Genomic DNA, 21,468 nt, shown 5'->3' on the forward strand with positions numbered 1-21,468 from the left:
GATTTTTAATTTTTTTATTATTGTTTTTTAACGTTTTATTTTATATTTGAGAGAAAGACGGAGACAGAGACAGAGAGCGAGCAGGGGAGGGGGCAGAGAGACCCCCCAGACCCTCAGAATCTGAAGCGGGCTCCAGGCTCCACGCTGTTAGCACCTCGCCTGATGCAGAGCTCGAACTCACGAGCCGTGAGATCATGACCTGAGCTGAAGTCAGACACTTAATCAACCGAGCCACCCAGGCGTCCCCCAAAATGATTTTTTTTTTTTTTTAAGTAGTATTCATGCCCAGCATGGAGAGCCCAACACCGGGCTTGAACCCATGACCCTGAGATCAAGAGACGCTTAACTGACTGAGCCACCCGGGTGTCCCTGCATTTTGAAAGATTTTGGTGGAGGTTTAGAAGGAATAGAAGGAGAGATGGCATTCCAGAGGAAACAACTCTTTCCAGCAAGAGAAAGCTGGATCATTCAGAAGTGAGAGACTGGGGGCGCCTGGCTGGCACATTAGGTAGAGCCCGCGATGACTCTTGATCTTGGGGTCATTGAGCTGAAGCTCTTTTAAGCAGAGCTTACTTAAAAAAACAAAGCAAGTGAGGGGCGCCTGGGTGGCGCAGTCGGTTAAGCGTCCGACTTCAGCCAGGTCACGATCTCGCGGTCCGTGAGTTCGAGCCCCGCGTCAGGCTCTGTCTGGGCTGATGGCTCGGAGCCTGGAGCCTGTTTCCGATTCTGCGTCTCCCTCTCTCTCTGCCCCTCCCCCGTTCATGCTGTCTCTCTCTGTCCCAAAAATAAATAAAAAACGTTGAAAAAAAAATTAAAAAAAAATAAATAAATAAAGCAAGTGAGAGTCTGGAACCCAGGATGGGAGTGGGTAAAATGAGTGAAACATAAACCTGGAGGGGTCAACTGGGCCATTTGGGAAGGGTCAGGAGCTCGCCCGGCAGGCGATGGAGTGTGAAGGTGAGAGCAAAGGAGGTGAGGAATAGGGTCTTACTTAAGTGTTAAAAAAAACACCGATGAAATCAGAGGTCACACAGAAACTGTCAACCACATAACAGATGGGTGGACAGCATGCCAGGCAGAGAGCAGAGCATTTATTCATTAACTCATTTATTTAAAAAAAATTTTTAATATTTATTTCATTTATTTATTTTTGAGAGAGAGAGAGACAGAGCGTGAGCAGGGGAGGGGCAGAGAGAGAGGGAGTCACAGAATCCGAAGCAGGCTCCAGGCTCCGAGCTGTCAGCCCAGAGCCCGACATGGGGCTCAAACCCATGAACCGTGAGATCATGACCTGAGCCAAAGTCAGACGCTTAACGGACTGAGCCACCCAGGCGCCCCTATTCATGAACTCATTTAAAAAAAAAAATTTTTTTTAAAGTGATCTCTGTGCCCAACATGGGGCTTGAACTCACGATCCTGAGATCAAGAGTTCCATGCTCTGATTGAGCCAGCCAGACACCCCTCATTAACTCACTTATTCACCAGATTTTTGTTGTTTTTTTTTTTAAGCACAGATTCAGTGCCCAAAAGAACTTAACATGATACTTCAGAACATGAACTTTGGATCCAGCCTGCCAGCGTTCCAATCCCAGCCCTGCCACTGACCAGCCTGTGGGATCCCAGGCAAGCCACGTGGCTTTCTCTTATTTGCTTCATCTGTAGAATCGGGTTGATGAGGGTAATTACCTCGCAGGGTTTTTATGAAGAGGAAATGAACTGCTATTTACAACGGAGGCTCCCAGGGGGGCTCCGATGGTTAAGCGTCTGACTCTTGGTTTTGGCTCAGGTCATGATCTCACCGCTTGTGGGTTCGAGCCCGGCCTGAGGCGCTGCCCTGGCAGCTCAGAGGCCACAGCCCGGAGCCTCCTTTGGATTGTGTGTCTTTGGATTCTGCGCAAGAGGAGTGGAGCCCCACATCCACTACAGCGGAACTAGGACATTGGGAGAACGTGGTTCCCTGCAGGCCCCGGAGCCACCCTACCTTGGGACGTCTTGTGTTGGGAGATAATACTTTCCCTAGGCTCAGGGCAGAGCCCGATGTGGGGCTCGAACTCACAAATGGTGAGATCATGACCTGAGCCAAGACCAAGAGTCAGACGCTTAACGGACTGTGCCATCCAGGCGCCCCTTTTCTAAGCTTTGCGGTCCTTGTGGCTGAGATCCTGCTGAAAGGTGTGTGTGTGTGTGTGTGTGTGTGTGTGTTCACACTGGACACATCAGGAGAGGACAAAAAGATGCCAGGATGTGGCCGCTCAGATATTATGCTTGAATTGCATTTTAAAGAATGAGGAAGACTTGAGGCGCCTGCGTGGCTTAGCGGGTTAAGCGTCTGACTCCCGGTTTCCGCTCAGGTCATGATGTCACGGTTTGGGAGTTCGAGCCCCACATCGGGCTCTGCACTGACCGCAGGGAGCCTGCTTGGGATTCTCTGCCTCCTCTCTCTCTCTGCCCCTCCCTGACTTGTGCTCTCTGTCTCTCAAAAATAAATGAACTTTAAAAATAAAATAAAACAGGGGCGCCCGGGTGGCTCAGTCGGTTAAGCGTCCGACTTTGGCTCAGGTCATGACCTCGCGGTTTGCGAGTTCGAGCCCTGTGTCAGACTCTGTGCCGACAGCTCGGAGCCTGGAGCCCACTTCGGATTCTGTGTCTCCCTCTTTCTCTGCCCCTCCCCTGCTCGTGCTCTGTCTCTACCTCTCAATAATAAATAAACGTTTAAAAAAAAAGTTAAAAAGTAAAATAAAACGACTTAAAAAAAAAGAATGAGGAGGACTTTAGCAGGTGAATTGGGGATGGGGCTTCAGAGGGAACAGTATATGCAAAGACACAGAGGCATACATTGTTCCAGAAAATGTATTTGGATGGAACCGGAGGATAGAGCAGAACTGGGAGCTGTAGGAGATAAGGCCAGAAAAGGGGTGGGGGGGGGCCGAGGCCTCCCACATGAGGCCGAGGGAAGGGCTGGAACCTGATCCTGGGGCAGGGTTGGCTCCAGGGCCCTTCTGGGACTGTGGGGGGAAGGGGCGAGGAGCCAAGCAGTCAGGGTGGAGGCGGAGGTGGCTGGAAGCCAGGGCTGCTAGTTATCAGAGCTAATCAGCCCTGCTTAGGACTCTGCTGGCCTTCACACCCAGCCCAGGGGAAGACCCCGCCTTTGAGGCATCGGTGGTCCCACAGAAGGGAGGGAAATCTCTCGAGGGACCACCCAAACTGGGCGGCAGGCAGAATTCCAGCAGCTGTGGGGACGCAGGGTGCCAGCCGGAGTGGCCACAACCTGGGCAGCTGAGGCCTTACCATCTAGGGAGGCAGGCACGAAGAAGACCCTTCCCGGGAGGGAGGGGGCTTCTCTAAGTTGGGGTGACCCAGTGAGGGCCCCGGACAGAGCTGAGAAGGTAGGTCCTTGGAGGGGATGGGCAAGAAGGGGCCGCAGACTGGGAGGCTGTGAAGGAGGAGGTGAAACACGCTGAGAGACGCGGGCTCAGGAGGCATCGTGTCACATGCCACCCTCCCCTCCCCTCCCCCAGGAGGCCACCGGCATGTTGCTGGCCCCCAGAGGGGGTGGACTGAGACTCCTCATCTCCCTCGCATCAGCTGCCTCAGTAGGAACCCAGAGTGCCTTGGGGGGGTGGGGTGGGGGGGTGGGGAGGAGTCCCAGGAGGATCACAGGTGCTGGGTATCCAACCGGGGCAGCTCGGGGGGCTGATCGGGAACCTTCTTTTCTGAAGGGTCTACATCCTTCTGGTCACCGGCCGGCGCTGGGACAGGCGCATCATCTGGAAATGGAGGGAGGAAATGGTGGCAGTAGACATCCCAGTGTCTTTCTCCCGCGGACACCGACTGGCTCCCGCCCCGTGCGCCCCGGGGCCCACCAGAGCACCTGTGTCCTGGCTGAACTTGAGCTGTCCCTCAGGGCCAGGGGCTGGGCCGTTCTGGCTTTGCTGCTGCTGTTTCCTTTGTTCCATTTGCAGAACGGCCTACAAGGGGTGGGGGAGATCGCACAGTCTAGAGGGTAAGGCCGCAGCTTGCTAAGTGGTGAACCAGCCCCTTCTCTATGGGCATCTTTTTTTTTTTTCTCTCACTGAGAGTTGACCTTCATAACAGTTAAAAAGACCCAGTTCTCCCTCCTCTGGCAGGGCTCGGGTCAGACACTGGGACAGGGAAGCCTTCCCTGAACCCTGGCTGAGTCTAACCTCCTCCTCTGTTCTTGGCCTCTTCCTCCTCCCTTCCTGCTTACAGCCCCACTGCCCTTATCCAATATGGCAGCCACAGAGCCGTCAGGGATGGGGACGACGTCTGCCCTTACTCAAGATGGCGGTCACCACCTGAGGCTCTACCAGTGATCAACACGGGGGCCACAGGCCTTCCCAGCCTCTGAACACACACGGATAAAGGCCACCAGACTCAGAGGATGGGCCCAGCCTCCCTGGCCGGTCACCTGCTGCAGCTCTCTCTTCTGGGCCTCCAGGCGGCCCTGGGAGCGCCCTAGAGCCTCTGTCTCCTGGCTGAGGCGCTGAGCCTTGGCATTCAGCTCTGCCTCCCGGGCGGCCAGCTCCTCCTCAAAACGCCTTAGTTCCTCCTCCGTGTAGGCAGGGTGCATCTCCACTGTCTGCCGGAGAGGGGACAGGGGCCATCAGCAGGGCCATGCCGGCCTTGGCCCACTCACGTTCGAGACGGCTCCGCTAACAGGAGGCTTGGGCAAGGCTGGGAGGCCTGGGCCATGCGTGTGGGTGGAGGAGACTGAGTGGAAGCCGGGGAGGGGGATAAAGACCCAGAGGCGGGGGGGGGGACAGAGACCTAGAGGGGGCACTGAGACAACCCAGAGGCAGAAGGAGGCAGAGACCCACGGGAGGGGAGCAGAGGCCCAGACAGTAAGAGGAGTGGCCAGAGAAGGGTCAGGGCCGGGGGCCAGAGGTATTCAGGACCCAGAGAGTTCCTCAGGTCCTCACCTCCCAGCCTTCCCCGGTGTCCCCGAATTCCTTCCTCTGGGTGGATGCGAGGAACTCCTCCAGGGTCACGAGGCGGTCCTGGTTGGTGTCCACCTAGGGAACCAGGGTAAGCGACAGAGCTGGGCCTCCCTCCGGCCCCGCCCCCTCCCGCCCCATCCGTGGCCCCGGCCCCCTCCTCTCACGTTCTTCATCACGTGCTCCCTCATGCGAAGCCGCTCCTCCTCCATTTCCCTCATGTCGTCTTCTTCATTCTTTGGGTCATACACCTTCTCCAGCTGCAGGGTCAAGTGACAGGCAGGACATACTGAGGGGTCCGGGACAACCTCTTTCCTTGGCTACGCCACCTCCTCACGCACACAGACAGGCAACTTCAACTTCCAGCAGCCCTCGGGGCACCCGGCCACGCGCGGCAGCCTCTTTTTGCCGCGGGGGCTGCTGGGAGTTGTCGTTTCCCCTGAATTCACCTCCAGGGGGACCCGAGGGGACGCAAGGCTGACTGGGCATCTTCTGCACGTACGGCTTCCAAGATGCTCACCTCCTTGGTGAAGAGGGCCTCCAGCTCCTGCTCATCCAGGACACCATCACTGTTGATATCTGAGGGGGAGACAACGAGGTATCTTGGGGGACTGCGTACAGGGTGGGTACAGGTGGGGCTAGAGAAGGCATTTGGGGCTGGTGTGGGCTCCGTGTTCAGAGGTCCGGTGTCCCTGGGTCCCCAACGACAGAGTGATATCCTTCCAGCTTCAGCGCCCCATTGGCTCATTGCTTGGTCAGCCAGTTCCCTACCAACCAGGGTCCCAGGAATGGAGTAAATGAATGTGGGCTTCACCAGGACTGTTCTCGGGGCAGTTGTCACACAAGACAACCCGATCCCTAACGCCTGGAGATCTGGGCACAGGATCAACCCCCTCGCCCAGGATCCAGGTGTCAGAGGCCTCTGGCTCCCAGAGAACCAGGCCAGAGGAACCCCTACCTGCCTCTCCGCGTGTACAGCTACAGGGCTCCCGGCTTCTCGGCCACGTGGGCCACGTTCACTGTCTCCCCTCCTCTGCTTACTCAGATCAGCACCCACCCTGGTCCTTCAGAGATGGCCAAGAACCCTGACCTTGCAAATCCAGCGCTTAATTTTTTTTTAAAGATTTTATTTTTAAGCAATCTTTACACCCAACGTGGGGCTCAAACTTAAACCCTGAGATCAAGAGTTGCACGCTCCACCGACTGAGCCAGCCAGGTGCCTCGCCAATGGTCAATTTTTAACTCACATTTTACTGGACTTTCTGCCCTTGGCCTCTAGAACATCAAACGCTTTTCTCCAGATGCCCCTCGTTCTCCTTCATTGGCTCCGTCCTCCTCCTGAATGCTACATATTGGTGCACCCCGGGGCTCAGTCCTGGGACCTCTTGTCTAACTAAGCTTCAAGTCCAAAAGTAGGCTTCATGCCCAGCACGGAGTCCAACGCAGGGCTTGAACTCACGACCCTGAGATCAAGACCTGAGCTGAGATCAAGAGTCAGACGCTCAACCGACTGAGCCACCCAAGGCGCCCCTGAATTTAAATTGATTAAGATAAAAATTTCAGTTTATCAGTCCCACTTGTTACATGTCAAGCATTCAGTAGCCACACGTAGCTGGCGGCTGCCATATTGGATGGGACGGGACATTCTCCATTGTTACAAAAATAGTTTGATTGGCCAGCGCTTCTTTAGATGGGTTCCTCCAATCCCTGGGCTTCCAGTGCCATCCACGAGCTGCTTCCACACCTGAATATCTGACTCCCAACTCTCATCTCCACGTGACCGTCCAATCGACATCTCCAATTTGACCTGAACGGACACGGTTCCCAACTTCCCCTGCCAAATATGCTCGCTCTTCCCCATCCATCCTTCCAGTTGCTAGGGCCAAATACCTTGGAGTCACCCTTGACTCTTTTGCTCACTCATACTCCTCATCCAGTCTGTCTGTGAATCCCACCAGCTTGACCTTCCAGATAAATCCAGACTCCAACCATTCTTCCCTACTTCCTATGATGCAGCCACCAGCTTCTCCAGCCTTCTCCTGGCTTTGGCCCTGGCCCCGCCAGCTGGACTCTGTCAACCCTTAAGGAAGACGGTGCCAGTCCTCTGCTCAACACCCTTTTGCGGTGTCCGATCTCAGAGAGGATAAAATCCAGATTCCTCAACCCAGCTGGAAGGCTTGGAGCAAGCTGCCTGTTACCTTGGAGACCCACGTTCACTCTTCCCTGGGTGTCTGCTGTTCCCACCACCTAGAACACTCTCCCCCCCAATGTCTGCAAGGCTCAACCTCAGTTCACTGAAGTCTAAGTTCAAACCTCAACTCTTTGGAGCTGAACCGCCCAATACAGTAGCCACTGGGACGCGTGAAATTTAAATGAGTAACAATCACATACAATGAGAAATTCAGTTCCTCGGTCATTGCAACAGCTCGGTAGCCAGATGGGGCACTACACGCTCCAGGCCCTTTAATGGGCAGCTTATGTACAAATTTTAGAGTATCTCACACTCCCTGGTTTCTCAGATTCACCGGAATAAGGCGTGATCTATTTGCCTGATCACCGGCTCTGTCAGAGGGGGGACCCTTGTTTCGTTCGCAGCAGCATCCATGGGGTCTCCATGAAGCTGGGTCTTCAGAGGGAGGTTAGTAAACGTTTGTCGAATGAATCAGCCGTGCCCTGTTAAGCCCTGCTGACCGCCTGCAGCTTCTGGGACAGGGTCCTAGGCACATCTGAGATGGCCTGGCAACCCCAAGCTATGTTTCTAGATGGGAAGAGAATGAAGGGGAAAGTGCCTTTAAACCACCATGGGGAAGGTGCTTCCCAGGTCCCTGGAGGCCTGTTTAATTAGGGAACGGCCCACTGTTGGCAATAGGGCTCCTGGCGGGGACTGGGGCTTCTGGGCTGCTGTGGGAGGGGGGGGCCAGGCCTAGCCAAGCCTGGATTGCTTACTTGGTGGACATCAGCCAGTCCCGAGGACGGAGAAGTCTGGTGTATCCCAGAAAAGAGGCCTAGCTCTTCTATGGAAGATCCTAGCAATGGGGAGGGGTGCAGCCTTCTACACCAGCAGGAGAGATGGGCTCAGGTCTCTTTGGCCTGCCTAAGCCCCAGTGTCGGAGCTGCCTCCTTAGTATTCAGGCCCCAGAAAGGCCAGAGGCTCAGGGTTCAGCCTGGGTCTTGGGGCTCCCTCCCCACCTTACCATGCAATATGAAGAAGGTCTTGGGGTTAAACCTGTTGGGGTCCAATCCATCCAGCTCCTCCCACACCTCCTTCAACTGGGCTTGGCTGCCCTGTGGAAGGGAGAGCCAGGGGCTCATGAGCAAGAAGTCTGGGTCCCCCCCATCCCTCAAATGTCATTTTCTTCAAGCAAGAAAGCCAAAAAAAAAAAAAAAAAAAAAAAAAAAACCTCCTTAAAACTACAACGCCCAGCAGCCCCTGGAGTGACTGGGCATATTTAAACGGGCTTTTGGCCTCGGGGCCTGCTGGGAGTTGTAGTTCTTTAGCTACTTGTTCATCTTATGGTGCTTGGAGAGTGGAACTTGGCTGTGGGGTGGGCACAAAAGGGGGTCCTTACAGGTACGTTGACTTTGGGATGCTCTCGGTGCCGGCGCTGTTGCTCTTCCAGCTTCCTCTCTGCCTCCTTTCGCTGTTCCTCTCCCAGTGACTCCAGATAACGGCGTCTCTCATGTTCCTTGAGCATCTCGTAGCGTTTGAACTCTTCGTGATGGGCTGCATCATACTGGGCAAGGTCTCGGGTAGCCTGGGGAAAGGCAGACGGTCATTCTCATCTCACTGCCGTACACGGGCCCTAAATGTCAACCGCCAAATTCCAAGCCCTCAGCCTTGAACCTGGGCAAGGGCCGCCCCAACCTCCATCCAGTCCTGAGTTCCATGTCCTGAGCTCAGCTCTTGATCTCTATGACCCGCTCTTGCCTCATAACATAGCCACCTCTATTTGTTCGAAGGAGATTAGGATGGTTACACAGTAATGATTGTTTTTTTTAAGTTTATTTAAGTAACCTCTACACCCAACACAGGGCTCGACCTCACGACCCCAAGATCAGGAGTCACACACTCTTCTGATTGAGACAGCCAAGTACTCCTACACAATAATAACTTTAACCCACCTCTTTCAAGTCCTCCACAATCTCAAGATCTCGGAGGAACAGGGCACCTGGCTGGCTCCATAGGTGGAGCGCGTGACTCTTGACCTGGGGGTTGTGAGTTCAAGCCCCACATTGGGTATAGAGAGCACTTAAAAATAAAATAAAGAAAGGGGCGCCTGGGTAGCTCAGTCTTCGGCTCAGGTCATGATCTCACGGGTCATGGGTTCAAGCCCCGCATTGGGCTCTGTGCTGACAGCTCGGAGCCTGGAGCCTGCTTCGGATTCTGGGTCTCCCTCTCTCTCTCTCTGCCCTTCCCTCTCAAAAATAAATAGACATTAAAAAAAGAAAAGAAAAGAAAAGAAAGATCTTGGAGGAATAAGCAATAAGGAACAATATACGAGGCAGACTATGGAGAGCAGCACAGCTAAATGGTAAAGAACCCTGGGTCTCCAATTGTTTTGCCCAGGGTTTAAATCCAGGCTCTGGTGTGTGAACAAATTCCACTAGGCTGTGTGATCTTGGGCAAGTTACTTAGCCTCTCTGCGCCTGTTTCCTCCTCTGTAAGATGGAGATAGCGATACCACACTGGGTTGAATAGTATCCCCCCACCCCCCAAATTCATGTCTACCCAGAATGTCGGAATGTGAACTTATTTGGAAATAGGACTTTGTAGATGTAATTAGTTACAATGAGGTCCTACCAGACGGGTGTCGGCTCTAAATCCAAATGTTTGGAGCCTTTATAAGAAGGGCACAGAGAAGATGCAGAGACACAGGGAGAATGCCATGTGACAATGGAGACAGAGGCTGGAATGATTTGTCTACAAGCTGAAGAGTGCTGGTAGCTTCCAACAGCTGGAAGAGGCAAGGAATAGGTTTCCCCCTAGAGCCTTTAAAGAGAATAGCTCCGCCAAAAACAAGGTTTTAGCTCAGGGATACTGATTTTGGACTTCTGACCTCCAGAACTGAGAGAGGATACATCTTTGTTGTTTTTTCATTTTTAAAAAAATTTTAAGTCATCTCTACACCCAACGTAGGACTCGAGGACTCACGACTCCCAGATCAAGAGTCGCATGTTCTAAGGACTGAGCCAGCCAGGTGCCCTACATTTCTGCTGCTTTAAGCCACTGGAGTCTGTGGCAATTTGTTACGACAGCCACAGCAAACTAACACACCCGATAAGGTCCTTCCTGGCTTCTGATCTATACTATAAGATGATAATTTCAAGTTGTTTTCAGCCACTAAGTTTGCGGTAATTTATTCCTGGGCAGCGCAGGAAACTAACACAGCTGTTATGTGGGGAACAGAGCACTGCAGGGTTCTCAACCTGGGGAGACTGGCCCACAGGACACCACTGTCAAAGGCTGAGGGCATTTTTGGATGCCACAACGGGGGTAGGTCTACAGGTGCCTAGTAGGTAGAGACCAGGGATGCAGCCAAACATCATACAACGGGGGCGCCTAGGTGGCTCAGTCAGTTGAGTGTCCAAGTTTGGCTCAGGTCATGATCTCGCAGTTCATGGGTCTGAGCCCTGCATCGGGCTCAGTGCTGACAGCTCGGAGCCTGGAGCCTGCTTCGGATTCTGTGTCTCCCTCTCTCTCTGCCCCTCCCCTGCTTGCACTCTGTCTCTCTCTCTCTCTCTCTCTCTCTGTCTCAAAAATAAATATAAGCATTAAAAAAACAATTTTGTTAACATCATACAATGCACAAGACTTCTCCCACAACAAAAATTATCCAGCCCCAAATGTCAAGAGTGCTAGGTTGAAAAGTCTGGCTGGTGAACTTGGAAGGCAGAAGCAAGGAGCCCAGTGAGGAACTGGCGATGAGAAATGATGGGAATTAAAACTAGGAGATGACTGGGGGCCTGGAGAAAATGGACAGTTTCTGGAATGTTCTAGAAATATGTGGCAAAAACATCCCTCAGAGACGGAGTCCAATGCTGCATGGACTCAAACGGCTGCTGCTATTATCTTCACGGCCACTAGATGGAGCTCCAGTAGGCCAGAAAAACAGGGCTCAGGCCAGGAGGAGGGTGGGGGCTTTGCGCTGGGGGGTGTTGGGGACTTGCAGAAGAAAGGCGAGGAGGGGAGAGGCAGGGGCAGGTCTGGGCATCCCCTTCCACTCCCCAACCCCGTGGCCCTTGGCCTTCCTCATGAGGCTGGGCTCGAGATCCCATTTCTCAGATAAGGTCTCTATTAATTTCTGTGCCTGGTGTAGCAAATTATCATAAATTTGGAGCCTTAAAAACCTGGCTGGCTCCGCTGGTAAAGTGGAGGACTTTTGATTTCAAGGCTGTGAGTTCAAGCCCCACACTGGGTGTGGAGAAGAAAGAAAGGAAGGAAGGGAGAAAGAACAGTAGGGGCACCTGGTGACTCAGTCGGGCGACTTTGGCTCGGGTCATGACCCCACATTTCTTGGGTTCGAGCCCCATGTCAGGCTCTGTGCTGACAGCTCAGAGCCTGGAGCCTGCTTTGGATTGTGTGTCTCCTTCACTGTCTGTCCCTCCCCTGTTCACGCTCTCTCTCTCTTTCAAAAATAAAGAAACATTAAAAAAAAGAAAAAAGAAAAAGGATGTGTAGGGTGTGACGTCTTTGGTGCGGGGGGCCATTGTTCTGCCTCCCACAAGGACACAGAGGAGACAGCCCCACGCCCCCCACCCTCACAAGTCATAGGGGAAGGACGAGCCAAGGAGGGATTTGAATCCGGGTCTGAATGGAGCCAAGCCCACCTGCCTGTATCTGTTTTCCCAGAGAGAATCTGGGGAGGCCTTTTGGGCACCACCCGGCCCTCTGCAGCCGCCGGCCTCACAGAACACCAGGCGGGGGTGAGCGGGCTCACGTCCCAGGCTCCCTTCCCTGCTCCCCTTCCACAAAGCCTCCTTCAGTCCTCTGCCTGTCGGCCCCTTCACGGCTACCGTCTGGATCAGCAGCTCTAGGTCCCGAGCCTCGAATGTGTGCTGATTCTGAGGGTCCAGGTGTTCAAACTGCTTCAGGAGGCTCAAGTGATCCAACTGTACATCTGGATGAGGGAGAGGTATTAAAAAAACAAAACAACAAAAACTCAAAAAGAACACCTCATGGAATGTTCTTGCTTTTAACATCCCTATCCTGGGCTAGATGTGCTCTAAAGGAAGTCAGCTTAAAATAACAATAAGCATAATAATAACTAACACGTATCGGGGCGCCTGGGTGGCTCAGTCGGTTGGGCGTCCTGACCCTTGATTTCGGCTCAGGTCACGATCTCGCGGTTCGCGAGTTCAAGCCCTGCATCAGGCTCTGCGCTGACTGTGCTCTGCCTGCTTGAGATTCTCTCTCCCTCGCTCTCTGCCCCTCCCATGCTTTCTCTCTTTCTCTCTCTCAAAAATAAACATAAAAAAAAAAAAGAGAGAGAGCCCGGAGAAACAATGGTCCGGCACAGGGAAATGCATGGAGCCAAGGTCCAGAGGTGGCCGGGGTGTGTTGTTAAAACTAAAAAACACTGACATGAGAGGATGGGGGAGAGGGTGCCTGTGAAGGGAGGGGCAGAGGAGCAGGGATGGCTGTGGGCTTGGTCCTACAAGCACTGGGGAGCCATGGTGGGTTCTAAGCAGAGGAGGGACAGGACTTGGGTTAGGTGCCGTGGTGGGCTGGGTAACGGCCCCCACGATGCCCACGCCCTAATCCCAGAACCTGTGAGCACGTCACATGGCAAAAGGGACTTTGCAGCCGGGATTAAATCAAGGATCTTGGGATGGGGAGACCACCCCTAACTACCCAGGGGACCCTATGGCATCATAAGGGGCCCTATACGTGGGAGGCAGAGGCAGACCCGACCACAGGAGAAGACCGCGAGACTGAACACAAATGCGACACGGCTGGCTGGCTCTGAAGACAGAAGAGGAGGCCACCCGCCAAGGAAGGCCGCGGGAGCAGCTGGACAAAGCAAGGCAGCAGGCCCTCCCCTAGAGCCTCTGGAAGCAGCGCAGCCCTGCAGACGCCTCGATTTTCGCCCCGTGACACTGATTTTAGTCTGATCTCCAAACCCGTGTGTGTCCTTTGAAGCCACTGGTTGTGCTAATCTGCTACGGTGGCCACGGGAGACCAACACGGGTGTTAGCAGCACCCCACTGGCTGCCGTGCGGGAAACAGAACAAAAAGCCAGCGCGGCGGCAGGGGGCCCGGGGAGGAGGCGACCACGGGGCTCCAGGCAGGGCCCGAGGGGCGGCAGCGGTCAGATTCTGGAGATGCCCTGAGCTGGCGAAGGGACAAGAGTCGAAGCGCGCGGCGTAGTGCGAGGGACACAACAAGCCGCCAATTCACAGGCGGGATTTTTTCCCATCAGTGACGAGGGGACGTCTGGTTTCCTGGAGAGCAAATCGGACTCTGAAACTATAATAATTAAAACAGCACGACAGGGGCGCCTGGGTGGCTCAGTCGTTAAACATCTGACTTCGACTCAGGCCACGATCGCACGGTTCATGAGTTTCAGCCCCGCGTTGGGCTCTGTGCCGACAGGGCCTGCTTGAGATTCTCCCTCTTTCCCTCCCTCTCTCTCTCTGCCTCTCAAAATAAATTAATTACATTAAGTAGCAAATCAAATACACAAATAAAACCGAAGGACGGAGAAGGCGTGGGTGCATAGTGTGGAGGAGGCTGTCGGGTCACCTTCGAGATCTGGGACCCGCCTGGTACCCAGCACACGGTAGGACTCAAGGCATGTTTGGAGGATGGATAAATGGAGGCAGACAGAAATGAAAACAAAGTTCAGTTGTCCCGTTGACCCTCAACGCCAATGCCCGCCATCCGCCAATGCCCGCCATCCCCATCCGTAACATGGGAGCCTCAGGGGTGTCAGGAAGCGAAAGGAGGGGCGTGGGTGAATCTCAGTAAAAGGGCCGTGTTCTTACACTTAGCGACAGGCGGGAAGCTGTCCGAGCGGCACCAGAACACCACAAAGCTACGGGAAGTAGAACACCACGGCCCGTCATGGCCAAAGCAGGCAACCACCGAGGAGCCCATCAACCGATGAATGGAGAAACCCCAGTGTGGCCTATGCACACCGTGGAATATTACTTGGCCCTAAAAAGGAACAAAGGGCCGATACGTGCTACGTTTCGGCTGAACCTTGAAAACATTATGCTAAGTGAAAGAAGCCGGGCGCAAAAGGTCACAGATGGCACGATTCCATTTATATGAAATGTCCAGGAATAGGCGAATCCAGAGAGACAGGAAGGAGGTTACTGGTTGCAGGGGCTGGGTCGGGGGTGATAGCTGAGGAGTTCGGGGTTTCTTTTTGGGGGTGATTACAACGTCCCAAAATTGACTTGGGTGATGGTTGTATATACCTGTGAATATACTAAAAGCCAAGGAATTGTACCTATTAACTGGGTAAACTATACGACATATGAGTTATATTTCAATAAAGCTATTAAAAGAAATAGTGTGGGGGGGTGCCTGGGTGGCTGTTGGTTAAGCATCTGACTTCGGCTCAGGTCATGATCTCAGGGTTTGTGAGTTCAAGCCCCACATCAGGCTCTGCGCTGACAGCTTACAGCCTGGAGCCTGCTTCAGGTTCTGTGTGTCCCCCTCTCTCTCTCTGCTCTACCCCGGCTTGTGCACTCACTCTCTCTCAAAAATAAATAAATAAACATAAAAAAAAAAAAAAAGAAATTGGGTGGGATCTTGGAATCGAAAACTGCCTCTCTCCTCCAGGTGCATTTTTTTTTCTTTCTGTTTTCCAACCAAATCATTAGACTATAAAATATAGTCGCAGATACAAATGCCTACAAATTAGAATCACGCCAGCTGGGGAGATAGAGAATAACAGAGCAAGGAAAAATACAGTGCACCCTTTGAAACTTCCTGACTTCGATCACTGCATTGTGGTTATGTAGGACCATGTGGCCGTTCAGAGGAAAATCACACTGAAAAAGGGGGGACCAAGAGATACAGTCTGCAAGGAACTAGCGAATGTCGCTGGAAGGCAAATAGAACAAAAGCTAATAACTGGAGAATCCAGGTCAAGGGTATTCAGGGACTTTGCGCACTATGCTTGCAACTTTTTTTCTGGAAGTTTGAAGTTACATCAAAATTTTGAATGACCATGGTTTTTTAAAATAAAAATTTAAAAAAACCCCAAAAAACTGAAAACAAAAAACCCAAAAACCCGGGTGGCTCAGTCGGTTGAGTGTCCGACCTCGCCTCAGGTCATGATCGCGCATGCGTGGGTTTGAGCCCCACATCGACAGCTCAGAGCCCGGAGCCTGCTTCGGATTCTGTGTCTCCCTCTCTCTCTGCCACTCCCCTGCTCATGCTCTGTCTCTCTCTGTCTCTCCAAAAACAAAACATTAAAAAAAAAAAAAAATTAAAAAAACAAAAAAACAAATAAACCCACCAAGCAGTGATGTTAGCGGTAGAATGTTCTAGAAAGAAAACTCGATCCCTCTTCTATGTGTATTATGGGGCAGGGAGGCCATCCCACCCTACCTGCCCCTGCTTACTGGGCTCCTGCTCGGCGTCCATCTTGGCCTTGAGGAGCATCCGCAGCCGGGACACCTCTTGCCGCTTCAGCTCGTCCAGCTTGGTGCGGACATGATGGCTGACAAAGTCCAGCTCCCGGCTCAGCTTTCCACTCTGCCCGAATAGGGAGGAGACACTGGTCAGGCTGGGAGCCTGGGAGGGGGCACACTGGGCGGCCTCATCCTTTCCCGGCCCTCTCTGGAACCTTCTACCAGCTTTTGGATGCCTGGAAAGCTTATAGACCCATACCTGCCCCCAGAGCCTCCGACATAAAATCCCAACCCCTCAGCCTGGCATCTGAGGCCATGCCCACCTCTGTAGCCCCATCTCCCATCATCCATCAAATCGCACTGGCTTCCGGCAACACTAACGGGGCATCGGCGCCTACACTCAAGACTCCTTCCCACCTCTTGGCCTTTGCACACGCTGGTCGGTCCCTCTGCCTAGGATTCTCTTCTGCCACCACTTTTCAAGTCTAAGCAGATCTTCACTGCTCTTCACAATTCAAAGGGCGGGGGGGTGCCTGGGTGGCTCAGTCGGTGAAGCGTCCGACTTCAGCTCAGGTTATGAACTCATGACTCGTGAGTTCGAGCCCCCCCGTCGGGCTCTGTGCTGACAGCTCAGGGCCTGGAGCCTGCTTCGGATTCTGTGTCGCCCTCGCTCTCTGCCCCTCCCCCACGCACGCTGTCTCTGTCTCTCTCAAATAAATAAACAAACTTAAAAACAAACAAACAAAAACCCTCAAAGCAGATGGCACCTCCCTTGGAAAGAACCCCCCCCCCACTAATTCCCTGCCCCCCTCCACACACACCCCTGAATAGGGTGCCTTCCCTGAGCCCCCTGGACTGTCGCTGCAGATTATGTCTGTTTCCCAGAGTCGACCCCACCCCTCTCCGCTCAAGGCCCCCAAGCCTCCCCAGTGCCCACAGGACAGAATCCCTGTCTCAATAAAATCTCAATTTATTGAGAGAGACAGAGTGCAACTGGGGGAGAGGGGCAGAGAGGGAGGGAGACCCAGAATCCCACGCAGGCTCCGAGCTGTCAGCACAGAGCTCGACGCGGGGCTCGGACCCACAAATCCTGAGATCGTGACTTGAGCTGACGTCGGACGCTTCACCGACTGAGCCGCCCGGGTGTCCCCGACTACTTCATTTGTACACACAGTTCCCACTGTCTGAAATGCCACCACCCCACCCTCCCACCGCAACTCTACACCACAGACCTTCCCACTGAGACTTTATACCTCACTTGGGGGCATCCATTTTCTAGAAACCCTCTCTCACTTGTCAGATTGGACCTGCACCCTCTACGATCTGTCATTGCTCAGCCCGCTTTCTCAGTCACTCGAGACTCACGAGGTCTCTCCAGCCCGTCTGGGGCGTGGCCCTCGAGAGGCAGCAGTGACAGTCATATTAACCTCAGCCAGTGAAGCATCTACTATGGGACAAGCCCTGTGCTGGACTCCCTGAGTCTATCCCCTAATCCTGCCTACAACCTCATTTTACAGCTGGGTAAACTGAGGCCCGGGTGGAGACGCCACTTGTCCCAGGGCCCTCAGACAGCGACTGGTACCAGATCATGTCTCCCCACATCCTTTTCCTGCTCTGGACCTCAACACTGGAGCGGAGAGGCGCCTGGGCGGCTCAGTCGGTCACGCGTCCGACTCTTGGCGTCGGCTCAGGTCATGATTTCGCGGTTTTCGTGAATTTGCGCCCCACGTTCGGCTCTGCGCGGACCCCACGGAGCCTGCCTGGGATTCCGTCTCCCTCTCTCTCTCTGCCCCTCCCCAGCTCGTGCACTCTCTGACTCTCTTAAAATAAATAAACTTAGGGGCGCCTGGGTGGCTCAGTCGGTTGAGCGTCCGACTTCAGCTCGGGTCACGATCTCACGGTTCGTGAGTTCGAGCCCTGCGTCGGGCTCTGTGCTGACAGCTCGGAGCCTGGAGCCTGCTTCCGATTCTGTGTCTCCCTCTCTCTCTGCCCCTCCCCCATTCATGCTCTGTCTCTCTCTGTCTCAAAAATAAACATTAAAAAAAAAAAATTAAAATAAATAATAAATAAACTTAAAAAAAAAAAAATGAGGATTACGTCAGCTCCTCGGGAGGCCTTCCGCGAGCTAGAGGTGGTGCTAGCTAGTGCCCCCAACACGTCCAGGGTTTGAATTCTTCCCGAGCAGAATGCACGACACTGAACATGCCGGGGAACCAGCACTCACACGGCAGGTCCGAGGACCGCTACCCTGCATGCCTCAGCCCTTTGTGCGTCTTACCCTCGGATGATCCTAACCCGAGCCCGGTCATGCAGGTTCTAGTTATAACCCTCGGTTTTACAGATGGGGAAACCGAGGCACCGCGAGGGGCAGTCACACAGCGTGTAACGGAGCCTGCGCCCTCTGCATCTATGCTTAACCACACGTTCCGTGGCCCCTTGAGAGAATCCAGTCCGTTCCTGGACTCTGTCCTCCGAGCGTGCACCCTTCCTCCTCTTCCCCGCCCAACCTGGCTCGCGCCCAGCCGCACCTTGATATCCTCGGCGTTGGCAGCCTGCAGCTTCTCGCGGAAATGCCCATCTGTCTCCAGCACGTTGATGACTTCCTGGAGATACCGGTGGTAGTAGAGGCCTGTGTCCTAAGGCAACAAGGACGAACATAGCAGCCCAGCCCTCACCCTTCTCCGGCTCCTCCCTGCAGGTAGGACCCAGGCCCCGCTCCCCTGGGCACCTGCTGAAGGACCCAGAGACACCCTGCTTGGAGCAAGGGGCAGGCCTGCACGGTGGCACAGAGGCTCTGGGGCCAGCCGACCCCAGTTCCAATCCCCATCTGCTCTGTAACCCCAGGCAAACGGCCCGATCTTCGGGGCCACGGCTCTCCTCTCTTCCCAGGCCTGCAGTGGAGACGAAGTGAAAATCACATGGGTAGATACCCAGCCCCAACACTGAGCACGGAGTGGGTGCTTAGAGTGGACACACCAGTATTTGTTCGCAAGTGAAACATACCCTCATTCATCATTCATCAAGCGCTCACCGAGCCCCTACCGTGTGCCAGGCACTGGTACAGGGGATATAACTGAACAACTGAACAAGACAGACAAAAACGGCTAGGCTCCTGGACCCAGACCTGTCCCGTGTAGATGGCCAGCACGCTCTTCTCCCTGGGCCTCACTCTTCCATTTTAAAATAGGCAATAAGGGGCACCTGGGTGGCTCAGTCGGTTAAGCTTCTGTCTTTGGCTCAGGTCATGATCTCGTGGTCTGTGAATCTGAGCCTGGCATGGGGCTCTCTGATGCGAGCACAGAGCCTGCTTCAGATCCTCTGTGCTAACACCACAGAGCCTGCTTGGGATTCTCTCTCTCTGCCCCTCCCTCCCCCATCTCAAAATAAATGAATACACATTTTTTAAAAATAGGCAATAAATTGGGGCATCTGAGTGACTCAGTCGGTTGAGCCCCCTGACATTTGATTTCGGCTCAGGTCATGATCTCACCGTTTGCGAGATCAAGCCCCACACCAGGCTCTCTGCTGTCAGCGCAGAGCCCATTTCAGATCCTCTCCCCCCCCCCCCCACCACTCCCCTACTCACACGTACACTCTCTCCCTCTCTTAAAAAGAAATAAACATTGGGGTGCCTGGGTGGCTCACTCGGTTAAGCCTCTGACTTCGGCTCAGGTCATGGTCTTGCCGTTCACGGGTTTGAGCCCCACATCTGGCTCTGTGCTGATAGCTCAGAGCCCGGAGCCTGTTTGGGATTCTGTCTCCCTCTCTCTCTCTGCCCCTCCCCTACTAGCGCTCGGTCTCTCTCTCAAAAATAAATAAACATTAAGAATAATAAATAAAAGGAACTGAGGCTCTGAATAATCTACCCCCAGGCTCGCTCTGCTCCGGTCACACTGGCCACCTCCATGCCCCTCTACTTCTGCTCTCCCTACCACATGGCCTTTGCTCAGGCTGTTCCCTCTGCCTGGAATGTTGTTCCCTGCACTTCAGATTTCAGCTCGTGACCCTTCCTCCTTGACTATCACACTGATGTCCATTCTCAGGGAGGCCCAATGTCTTCCTGGTCTGTGATGGCCCAGGGGTTGTGTTAGCACTGTGTCCGGCCCACGGGAGGTGCTCAAGAAACGTGTGCAATGAATGAAGGGAAAGGGAAGTCAGAGGTGCCCCTCTGGGCCTGCAAAGATTTCACCAAGCAGAGGCCTAACTCACAAGGTCAGGACCGCCACACAGGAGCACGGGATGATCTGTTCCAGAGACAGTAACGTGCTCTTTACTGACAGGCGCTATGTGCGGATTGAGGCCACAAATCAGGGCACTGGCCTTGAGGATCTTTAAAGTTCCAAATTCCCTAAGAGAGAAGGTTTCCTAGCATTTGATAAACACATGGCTGGAATTAACACATGGGCGGTTTACCCGTCCCTTCCCAGGAGCTCCACGAGCTGAGAACACCTCGGTTGGCTAACATCACCTGCACCAGGTGCTACTGGGAAATGTAGTTCTTTTTTTCCCTCCATTCCTGCTTGAGAGCAGGGGGGCTTAAAACAACAGAGGTTTAGGTAGGGGGTAATGCAGATTTGCCACTTAAAATCTGACCTGATTTCCCACACCTCAGGGCCAGGGACTTAGAAATATGCAGTCTCCCCCCCCCCCCCCCCCCCCCCCCCGCCAAGTTTTTCACCACGTCAAAGCCCAGGCGACTGCAAAGAATGTCAGGCAAACTTCAAGCTGCGTCCCTGGGGGAAGTATCCACCCAGGGGCGACGGGGATCCGCGGGAATTGTAGTACCACTTGCAAACACCTGGCTGGAGAGGAGGGCAGGGCCACTCACGGGGCTCTCGGTCGCAGGGCTCTCCTGCTGGGGCGTCCCCCGCTCCAGGGGCACCGCCAGAACAGCGCGCAGCAGCAGCAGCAGCGGTAGCAGGAGAAGGACTGCGCGGGGCCCGGAGGAAGGCATGACGACGTGGCCTGTGGGGAGCAGAGGGGTGGATGTCTGTCCCAAGTCGCCTACTCCCCTGGACCCAGGAGTCTGGGCCCCCAGCATCCCCCCCACCCCCACCCCGCCATCTAAGTCAAGACTCAAAGCGTCTCGTTTCCCGAGGCACAGGATTCCGAACCTCCAGTTCCTCCTTCCTTAGACCCAGGAGTCCTGGCTCCCAGCACCCAGCCTCTTCGCTCAGACTCAGGAATCCGGGATCTCAGTCCCCTTCGCCAGAACCGAAGGTTCAGCACCACCCCCCGACCCCCCCGACCCCCCGAAGCCTCCTCTTCTGCCAGGATCTACAAATACTGGTGCCCAGTCCATCCTCCCCGAAACCCAGTTTTCCAGCCCTCTGGGCCCCTTCCTACCGCTCCTCCCAGGACCCCATCTGGGACCCCCCTGCCCCTCACCTTTCCCTCACCGCAGAGGGCGTTTTCCCGGGCTCGGACCTCCGGTGCTTTCGGGTGATTTCCCCCCTAGACCACGCCCACTTTCCCGCAGAGGACCCGCCCTCGGCGGCCTGATTGGTCCGCGCTGGCTTCAGTCCCCTCGGTCCCTGTCTAGGGGCCCGCCCCTTGTGGAAGTCGCTAGCCTGTTCTCGAAAGGCTCTCCTCCATTCTCGGAAGCTCTTACCTCTTGACGCCGCATTTCCTGCCTTTTAGGCGAAAGGAAAGCGGAGGATTTCAAAGAGAACTGCATTTCAAAGAGAACTACAATTCCCTGCAGGCAGGGGGAAAATGAGGCCACTTCCGCGGGCCTCTCGGCCCCTTCGCCTCATGGCTGTTGTAGTTTTCCCACTTATTTTTCCCCCAGGAAGTGGCTGCGAGTTACAGATAGGTCGGTAGCTGTTGGCACAGGTCATATTCTAAGTTTTAGCATATAAGCCGAGAGAGAGAGAGAGAGAGAGAGAGAGAGAGACCCTGCGATGCTGTCTAGGGTCCCTTTAAG

General features: G+C 54.2%; 1 protein-coding gene across 3 annotated transcripts; it reads right to left on the reverse strand.

Moving 5' to 3' along the window:
- Window positions 1–2,832: 2,832 nt before the first annotated feature.
- NUCB1 (nucleobindin 1) lies at window positions 2,833–21,415 on the reverse strand. 3 transcript variants are annotated; one of them, XM_042918967.1, is made up of 13 exons: window positions 21,154–21,415; window positions 20,371–20,507; window positions 18,071–18,178; window positions 15,534–15,666; window positions 11,970–12,073; window positions 8,525–8,710; window positions 8,150–8,240; window positions 5,476–5,534; window positions 5,123–5,215; window positions 4,941–5,033; window positions 4,430–4,600; window positions 3,872–3,968; window positions 2,833–3,767 (listed from the first exon to the last, which is right to left on the reverse strand). In XM_042918967.1, exons 2-13 carry the CDS (start codon window positions 20,494–20,496, stop codon window positions 3,655–3,657), a joined length of 1,374 nt encoding a protein of 457 aa, XP_042774901.1. In that variant the 5' UTR covers window positions 20,497–20,507; window positions 21,154–21,415; the 3' UTR covers window positions 2,833–3,654. The 3 variants fall into 3 exon arrangements, with proteins under 3 accessions (XP_042774901.1, XP_042774899.1, XP_042774900.1); XM_042918965.1 differs by lacking the exon at window positions 21,154–21,415 and adding an exon at window positions 20,931–21,036; XM_042918966.1 differs by lacking the exon at window positions 21,154–21,415 and adding an exon at window positions 20,942–21,006.
- Between the last annotated feature and the right edge of the window lie 53 nt (window positions 21,416–21,468).

This window comes from Panthera leo, chromosome E2 (genome assembly GCF_018350215.1).
Source record: "Panthera leo isolate Ple1 chromosome E2, P.leo_Ple1_pat1.1, whole genome shotgun sequence".
In the NCBI taxonomy this organism is placed as follows: Eukaryota; Metazoa; Chordata; class Mammalia; order Carnivora; family Felidae; genus Panthera; species Panthera leo.